We start from the raw sequence: 9,881 nt of genomic DNA, 5'->3' as shown, positions 1-9,881 counted from the left end.
ACCTCTTTTACTTCCCATCTCCATTGTTCCCTCCCTCCATCTCTCCCTCCATCTCAGCCTGTTGCTCTTTCTTTCCTATCCAGAAGGCCCGTTTGTCAGAACATGTTCTTGTGATGGGAAGCCATCTGCTTGTCAGATTCTTACTTGTCCTCCTCCTCTTGCAAAAAAAATCTTCCCTCGATGCAGTCTGACAGCACCAGTCAAACCCTGACAGCCTATCATCTTTTTTCTCACTATATGTGGCCTTCTTATGGACAATTTACCTACTGGTTAATTTTTCTACATGTAAACGCTTCCTCTGTTTTTGTGGAATATGGTTGTAAAGTATGACATTTTTTGTCACTAGGGTGATCGGGGACCAGCGGGTCCAACAGGTCCAGTCGGAGAGCAGGGGCCAAGGGTACGTGAAGCCTCTTCAGATAATGAGCTGAGATCTGATGTTTCATGTACAAACACATGACGTGATGTCGGAGATGAAAAATGAACTTCAGCATTCTATTAATCTTAACTAAGTGTTAAGTGAGCTAATCTCATTTTAGAATCATGATTACACTGATCTAATGAAAGATTTTGGCTTCAGTTTTTGGCAGCCGCTGCATAGCTGCAAGGTTGGAGTAATCAGAAAATGACATATCTTAAGTGTTTCCCGTTCTTCTAAGATCTTGTAGGTGGTTGATGTTATTGATCTCAAAAAGATTAAAAATGGTTAAAGTGGACGATCCTGAACAAAGTAACCTTTGTAATGACTGTTTTTGTATGTGCCAAGAAGTTGGTTTCAATAAACACGTCTTAGTTTTTAAAAACATTCTCATTCCCTCACTACGATCAGATATGTCAAGTTAAATGAGTTGTGGTGTGTTCAGCACTGTGTTTGCGGCTCAGTGTCTGACGAGGCCTGGACGGCATCCCTCGCCGTCTCAGGGTTTTGGATTTAACGTCACGCTCGTGGTTTTGGAATGGAGCCCTGACCTAACTGGCTGACCCGGTGACTACCTGGCTGATTACTGTGCCAACTGGAAGAGGGATGACTAATTGGATAGTCGTCTGTAAAGAGAGTGTATTCAATCATAGCTTGTGTGTGAGGAAGATTTTTTTTTTTTCGCTCTTGAAGTGAACCAGCTGGAGGCAAGCTTGTTTCAAAGGATGACCAGATTATTAAGAAACGTCTATGGATGAGTTTGCAGACATGTACCAAACCTTATTGTTTTACTGCCTGTTTGTTATTTCAAGAAGTAAATACCTAGTTATACTTTTTTTCTGGAAGACAAAGTCACATTCAACAAAGCTCAGCAGGTTCTAATTGTTTGCAGTTGCAGATAAAAACACTTCGTACAGCATGACATTGCACTTTTGCAGCACCTTTTTGTTGTAAAACTTGCAGCAAAACTATGTTTACTATTAAACCATTATCATGAACGGATGTCATTTCCATCTCCATGTGTGCTACTTATGTTTTCCTGTTTCTTTAAAGGGTTATCCAGGCTTACCAGGAGGTCCAGGAGACATCGGAGTGCAAGGTGCACCTGTAAGTGTACCAAACAGTACATAGAGGAAGGACACGTTTGCATTCACGGCAGCGCGTGCTTTCGTTTCCTGTTTCGACTCCTGTGTTTTCAATTAAGCTGTTTATAACTTGGATGTAGTCTCAGTTCACAGTGTCTTTTTTTAATATACATAGTAAAAGTCTGAATCACATGCTTAATGCAAACCCATAAACTTGAAGGAGCACCGTGTTCTTTCCCTGCTCACTTTAAGTGTGATTTAATATGAAGATCGTTGTGTTTTCACTCGGTAGACACCTTTAAATCAGTCACTGTTTCTCGGTAGCTCAGGGAAAAGTCTTTACATGACCTGGGATGTGTCCTTTTTTTTATATATTCTAGGGTCCTCCGGGACCGAGGGGCCCTGCAGGCATTGCTGGACCAAAGGGTGGAGTGGTAAGAATTACCTTACATGTTTGGCTATGACGGTTCTGCCTGTTAAAAGCTCCTTCTCTGAGCTGTGGTTGTCTGTTTCCCATCATAGCTTCATTCAACAAACCAGAGAGTGAAAGTTTAAAAAGAAAAAAAAAAAAACATGCTTCCTTTTCCACTTGGCCTGGACGTCATAGGTTCAGTTACAACTCTTTTATGGAAACTGAGAATTTATGTATTTAAAAGTTTGGGAAAATCATGGAAAGGTTTGGTAAGGATAGTGGGGCTTGTAGAACCCTTCATGATGATATGATGACAAAGTAATTTTCTGATTTTCTGACTAAAAAGTTGGGTTGTTTCTCAGACTAAGATCAAAATTTGGGCAACATTGCAAACTAAATTGATAAATCTGGTTAGACTTTCCCAAAAAGCAAACAAACAAACAGAAAAGCATTAACAGACTTCATGAATGACAACCGAATTGTAAAGAGCATCAGAATCCTTTGATCCTTGGATCTCAGAATTGACATATCAATTATGTATTTTAGCATTGAAAAAACAAAAAAAACTGTTATTTACCTAAAGCTGTGCTTGAGTTGAGCTCTTGAGAAGCCTTTTTGGCTTAATTTGACTTAATTCTTGGAGCCAACTGTTTGGACCTCCAGGCAGATGACCGATCTTTATTGGCTTCCTGTATACTGGCTCTCATTTACAGGGTTTAATACTATAACATGCATGTCCAAAGTCTGGCCCAAAGGGCCAAATGTGGCCCAACATCAAATTTCTACTGGCCCACAGACTCCTGTCATAAAATCAATAACATGTGACCCCAGCACTTTCTATTAACTGCAATTTCTTGATTATGATTGGCTGATTTAAGGGCCAAACAAGAAAAACAGATTAACCAGTGTAATGGTTTGTAGCTATTTGTCTTATTTTCCTATTCACATGACTTAAGTTTCAGACGTTTTAATACTGATTAATCTGTAATATTTAATGTGAACCCAAATTTAATGTTAATAAATGTATTTTTTTTTCAAGACAGATTTTTTTATACATTTTATTTTTGTTTTTCAAATTAGTAATTCAATGAAATTTTCGTAACACAATATATAAATTTCCTCAAACATTTTCACCTAATAAAATTTGTCTCTTTGCAAAAACATGTTGGCATTTAGGCAGATTTTTATTGTTGGATTTATCACAAATGTTATGAAAATGCTGCAATGGTGTTTGTAATGTTTGTGATGTAGGAGCTTTTCTAGCTTTACTGATATAAATGATGATGGCCCAGTTTGAGAAGTGTCGACATATTTTAATATTTGCTGTGTTTATACCTTTGCAGTCATTAGATACTTAAAACATAAACCCCTTGAACTATTATCAATGTTTGTGTATTTTTGAGTTTGGTGAAATTCAAGTTACCATTAATACTAGTAATAGTTTTATTGTCTGCATCTGTTTTTGGATCCGTAAAGCATTAACAAAAATGTAATAAATCGTTTTGATCTTTCTGACAGAGAATTCTTTTATTTTACCCAAAAATGGGTTGGCCAGCTGAGATTTTACCAGAAATATACTTTTTAAAAAAAGGATATATTGTCAAAATGATCTACACGTTCTTAATCATTTAGTATAGTCTCCTTATATAAATCTATTTTTAGCTCACCTTCTCGTTCCCCAGCTCACCGTTTTCCATAGTGAGACACATAGAAGCAGTTGACATGTTGCAACTTGTGTGGTTTACTGTAATCCACTTGTTAGTTTGTGATCCCACATGCAGTGCGGATAATTTATAATGTAAGAAAGAATCCTTCAATCCTGTTTTTTATTCATGTTTTACTTTTTTAAAGGGAAGTCATCAGAGGAGATCTGGGCTCCTTCCGCACTTTGAAGATAGAAGATTGCATGACAAAAGATTGCAAAAAGAGAAGTTTATTGCCAGATGTTTGTAGTTCAAGGTGTTTTTTATTGTTCCTAGGGGTGATTTGCTTTACTGCCAATAGTACTAGTTATACATCAACCAAACAAACAAATATGCATGAAACTACAAATTCAAATGACAACAAAAGCCAGTTAGGAAACCTCTTTTATAAGGTAGACCATAAACAGCCTTGTTGTTCTCTCTCTGTTCCAGGATGCAAAGGAAAATACAAACACAATTACTGTTGATTTATAAATAAAGAACTAAAGAGAAACTGCTCATAAATTTTTTATTAATAAAATGTTTGCATGTGTTATCACCCACATTTAATCCAAAACTAGTTGGTAATAAATGTACAAAGTTTGCCTTAAAATTAAATGTTTGTTTTTAGGAATGCAAAGAACAAATTTCACACTCCCAGATATATATATTTTTGTGCATCAGGTCTTTTTCCTTGCAGTAAACCTTGAATGAAGGATATTTAAATACCTTGGGCTATGTTGAAGTCTCAGGGTTACGGGAAATTGTTGCCTTCTAATTACTTTGTGAGCTAAACTACATCACAGGCAACATCTGGTAAACACTAAAAGTGTAAAGCGCAAACTGATGTGTCATGGAGCAAGCATGTGGGAAAGTCTGTCAAATTCATGTTCAAGCAACAGATGTTCTGTCTTTTTGCACAGTTGAATCTTATGTAATCTTTACATTGTTGCTGTGAGAATTTATGACTGTAGACAGCGTCTTCACATTTCGGAGGCCACAAATTCTGTTTCAATTGTGATAAAGTCTCCTAATTTATCAAAAAAAACATTTGGCAGCTTGTAATTGTTCATAAAACGAGCCTCTTTGCTCTAAATTTACCTTTTTAAATTGGTACCTCAGCATTTTCAGACACATTTACAGACACACTGGATGAATTAAAGAATTCGTAGACTGCATGCATCAATTCTAGCTCAATGCAAAGATTTATATGCGCCTATTTTTTTATAGGGTTTTTCCTATTCTTTTTTATTATTCACATATTTTCAGAATCAATTTAACCTTTTTATAGCATTTCTGTTCAATTAGTGTTAAAAAAGCACGTATTCAATTGCTTTTTAATTTAATTTGATAATGTAAGGTATCCGACACATCCTGGTCAGGTGACTCAGCTGAGGTTGATCAGACCTTAGCTTCAGCCCTAGTCTATTTTCCACTGAGCGGTATGGTACAGTATAAGGGGGTAGGAAAAAATAAATTTGACGATATATCGCGATGCTTTATTTAGCTATTTTTGTATCGATTTAAAATGCTGACATGGTGATATTTAGTTAATTATTTATTAGGGTACCTCAACGTTACTTTTGTTTTCCCCTTTTTTTCTCAAACTGAAAAACCTTTTATTGTAGAAATCAGACATGTTGATTGTTCCCCATAAGAACGAATATTTCTTATATTACCAAAAGAAAAGCACTATGAATTTTCTTAGGTAAAAGCAACTTGTTTATGAGATACAGCTGGAGTTCTTAATGTTATGACCATCAAATAAAATAATTTTTACCATTTTATTTCAATGAAAACTCTTTTTTTTTCCTAAGTCATGCTCTTCAAAAAAAAGCAGTGAAAATTCTTCAGATACAGTCTTGGGATACATCGCGATACATATCCAGCCAGCAAGGCCAAGTGGACCCCAAATGGTTTAAATGTGGGCCTTGAATGGGTTTATCGGCGGTTTACATGGTGGCCCCACCTGTGTTTCCCCAACTTTGAGTGGAAATGCTCACCTGATATGCCTGGACCATTCTGAACTGGACCAAACCAAACCGTGCCACTCAGTCAAAACGAAGCTTAGGGGTCTGTTGATTCACAGACATGTTGTATAGCCATCTTCCCGTTGGTTGATAACTTCACACATTGAACCTCTACAGCTCCCCTCTATTGGCTCAGAACAGTCTTCCAAGGACTTACTGGCAGTCCTCCTCAAACTCCTAAAACTTTATGCGCTTTCTTTCGTTTTTGTCTCCCATCCACTCTTCCCAAGGCACTCAAAGCTCAATGCACTTTTTCATCACCTCAGACTTAATGATCATGTCTGGCCAGAATGATGATGTAGCATGACGTTAACTTCTTCCCCGAGGTCCAGACAGAACAGAGGACGATTAAAGTTCATGTCTAGTTTTCAAGAAAACAAACTGAACTGAAGAGATTTTTTAACCAACAATCGGAAAAGAGAAGAAACCACCTGCAGAGGGAAAAATGCTCTGAAAGAATGTAATGAAACGGGTGCATTTACAGGTCTTTATCTGTTCTTTTTGTTCATCCTGGTAGTAGTTAGGTGTAAAGACATCCAGCAGACACTGGGAAATAAGGGCTAATCATTTGGGATGAGGTATTCCGTGTTCACTGTGGTCGTGCGATGCTTTGCTGTTAAATGTGCTTTGTAGGAGTAAGTTGTGTGCTGTTATTGTGCAGGGGCCTCGGGGTCCAGATGGCGCACCAGGAGAAGCAGGCCCCGAGGGCACCAGGGTAATTCACTAAAACATCAGAGACAATCTTGTGAATGCATTCTTTAAGACATTTACATTACAATTCATAGTTTTCTTGACATTACTGTAAATCTATGGTAAAACAAAAACAAAAATATTCACATTAGCAGCTGGATTTTGAGCACTGTTATATTTTTTTCTTTTCCAGGGTGAAAAGGGTGAATCTGGACCTAAAGGAGAGCCAGGATTCATAGTAAGTTCTTTTGAAAATAATCTATATGTATCATTTGGATGTTAGGCAATCTTTTGTAAATGCTACTGTGTTTCAACCTTTTCCCTGAACAATTGAAAAGCCAATTTAAATTTAGAATTTAATAAATGACCTTTACATCTTAGGTCCGGTTCGTACTTCTGATTGTGATGACTTGTGTTGCATCAGTCGCATGGTATTATGTGTAACATAACGCAAACGGACAACATCCTCCACAATTGGAATTTTACACCCGTAGTACATTGCATGTGTAATCTGTTGTGATATGTTGAACTACAGAGTTCCGATGATATTAAACTACAGTTGGTCAAAACCGTGAAGAGGAAGGCGAGTTTGTGAACAAAGAAAGAATAAAAGAATAGGGAAGACAGAAGTGTAGGATTAGAAAAGGAGTTTAAATGTAGGGACTTCAACAACAAAAATCTGAGAGTTGGTGGATGTTTTGTGGGTTTAAGAGACCAGATGGAAGGGGAGCATGGCTGACTGGAAGCTTTTTTATCATTCTGTACGTACTTTTTATGTATTTCTATACCTGTTTCTTTGCAATATGTTGTATAAGTGCAAATAAATAAAATCTAAAAAAATCAAAACTCTAGAAAGAGACATTATGTATGCACTAGGAAGGTTTTTACAGGGTTAAGTTAAAGTCCCTTTAGTTAAAGTCGATTAATGACTGTGTGTGAAATTTCTTCTCCGCATTTCAACCATTCCCTGGGGGAGGGGTGAGCTGCAGACTCAGGTGCGCTCAGGAACCATTTGGTGGTTTAACCCCCCAATCCAACTCCTTTATGCTGAGTGTCAGGGAGGCGGGGAGCCATTGGGTTCCAGTCTATAGTGTGACTCAACTGTAGATTTGAACACATGACCCTCCAGTCTCAGGATGGACACTCTACCACAAGGCCACTGAGCCACTTGGGTTGAGGAGGACATGAAAGTGGTTGATGTGAGGGAGAAGGATGCTTAGAGTCAGATGGAGACAACCCCTAAAGAGAGAAAATTTGCTCTGCTTTTGAACATAATTTTGTAAGTTGTTCTCACTTGACCCCCTGAAAATCACTGTTTCAGCAAATCAACAATTAAAACCCCTAGTTTTGTTCAAACTTAAACTGTGATATGACTAGAGAACAGTTGTGATACTGAAAGGACACAATCACTATTGGAGAAGCAAAACATGTTAACTTTAATCTTCTCACTATAAAGAGTTTAGAAGTGACCGGATTTGAACCCCATTTTAATCCTTGAAATGCTGATTTCTCTCTTTAAAGGGCAAAGCTGGCAGTCCAGGACAGAGAGGTGCTCCCGGAAAGCCTGTAAGTCCAGCCTGTATTTATTCTCAAGCACTGTAATTTGTTCAGATCTTAAATTAGTATTCTCCACTTTACTTGTATGTACCACCATGGCAGCAGGAAAATAAAAGAATTGAAGACATAAAATATAAACACATCTCTTTTTCCCACCTCAGATAAGCATTACATAATCATTTTAACAATTTGCAGCTACTAACATCTCTAAGGGGAAAATGTCATTCTTAACTGTTCTTTAAGAAAATAAGCACATTTTTTTAGCTTATTCATGAAGATTGAAATCATTGAAAGCAGAATAATATCAGAATAACTAATATGTTTTGCTCTCAGTCACCTTTTTATAAATACTAACAAATAACAAAGACAAAAAATATATAATTTGTTTATCTTTTGGCTGTTTAAGATTTTTGTCCAATGCCTATTTTGGGCTACATGAGCTTAAAACTCTAACCTCTAAACAACAAAAAATATTTTTTTTAATAAAATATAGAGTATCTGCTTCTGCTTCCATTAAATAAACATCTACTCGTCACCAACTACATTTTCATAGAAAACTTAGTTGTGCTTGGTTCTTTTACTTTTTTTTTTTGCTGATGATTATATTATCCATTTCTAGAGGTTTAGCGCCCTCTTGTGTTTTAGAAACATTCATACTTTAAGTTCTTGTAAGAGGTTGCCACAGCCTGTTGCTAAAGCAACTCTTAAGCAAATGCAAATGTTATTCTTTTTTATTTGTCTTTTCAAGAAAAAGATGAATTAAAGTCCTCCTTTTACCCCAATAATCTTTCTAAACAAAACAAAGTATAAAAGCATCTATTGTTGCCTGTGTTTGGATTTTTTCAGCCTCTGGACATGTGAAATTGAAGATATTTACACAAATATTATCAAGTGATTTTTGTTTTAATCAAATCGGTTTATTAATTAATGTTTGATGACATTTCACCAAGCTTTTGTTTGCCTTTGGAGTCTTTGGTATTCACTTATAATAACATTTCTGCAGATTAGAAACAAAACATATCTAAATTATACAAATGAGACATTGTGCTATAAATGTTTGAAATTGTTGCTTCATAAACCTGTTTAATTTCTGACAAAAATGAATGTAAAGTTTCTGGAAATAAACCAAAAACTAAACAAGTTTTATTGAATAAAATGATTTAAAAGCATCAGCAGAAAGGTGGAGACAGATTTATGGCCTGACTGTAAATAGAAACCCCCCATTTGCTTTGCTGATGATGTGACTGATAATATAAACTGTAAAATGAATTTTGACTTAATGTTAAAGTCTGTTTAATAGTGGTTCTAGAATGTTAATAGATTTTTTTTTAATTGCATTCGTCATGATGTGAATTGTGATGTTTTTCTGAGGTTAGGACCCAAATGCAGAAAAGTGGTGTGATAAACATTTTTAGAGTTTGTTCCCAGAAAATTCAGAAGTGAATCTATGAAACACAACTCGTCAAATGTTAAAGGGAAATAAGATCTGACACTAAACAAAGAAGATTCAGGATTGTATATGCAATGTGGAGGACGGTGACAAACAAAAGCCAGCCGCTGTAACAGGAAAGTGAATCCAGGTGTAAACACAGAAAACTGCAAAAAAAAAGTACAAAGAGGGACAGTGCAATTTGGGAAAACCAGAAAACACAAACACCATTTAAGCAAACAGTTTGAGAAATCACAACTCACAAAAGATCTCTGAATTTTTACTTTTAAATCATCAAAATAAAGGTCCAAGCAAACTCCATCACTGAATTCTGAAGGTCCAAGTGCTAATTTGAGGAACATAAGAGGATAAACTTTTCTAGATGTTTTGGTTTTGTTACTTTATGCCCCATAAAATATGAATTACTGTTATCTGGATTTAGCTCAAAATAAATAAAAGTATCAGGCACATTGTAACTATTTCCTTTAGGATGTTTTCTCTCTGGTGTTTAAATAAAGTTTTGAATTATTTTACATTTTCTTCTGTAAAATAAATTCTAGTTTTGTACTGAAAAAAAG

The 9,881-nt window shown here is 36.1% G+C and overlaps 1 protein-coding gene across 1 annotated transcript in view; it reads left to right on the top strand.

Annotated features, from left to right (window-relative positions):
• The window catches only part of LOC112150549 (collagen alpha-1(XXIV) chain), an 89,510-nt gene that overhangs the window by 57,072 nt on the left and 22,557 nt on the right, over positions 1 to 9,881 (top strand). The window contains exons 26-31 of the mRNA XM_024278947.2: positions 347 to 400; positions 1,472 to 1,525; positions 1,884 to 1,937; positions 6,289 to 6,342; positions 6,511 to 6,555; positions 7,839 to 7,883. Of these exons, the coding sequence (XP_024134715.1) occupies positions 347 to 400; positions 1,472 to 1,525; positions 1,884 to 1,937; positions 6,289 to 6,342; positions 6,511 to 6,555; positions 7,839 to 7,883 (306 nt within the window). The remainder of the gene's footprint in view (positions 1 to 346; positions 401 to 1,471; positions 1,526 to 1,883; positions 1,938 to 6,288; positions 6,343 to 6,510; positions 6,556 to 7,838; positions 7,884 to 9,881) is intronic.

Source organism: Oryzias melastigma, linkage group LG4 (assembly GCF_002922805.2).
Source record: "Oryzias melastigma strain HK-1 linkage group LG4, ASM292280v2, whole genome shotgun sequence".
Classification (NCBI taxonomy): Eukaryota; Metazoa; Chordata; class Actinopteri; order Beloniformes; family Adrianichthyidae; genus Oryzias; species Oryzias melastigma.
This window is presented reverse-complemented; position numbering and strand designations above follow the sequence as displayed.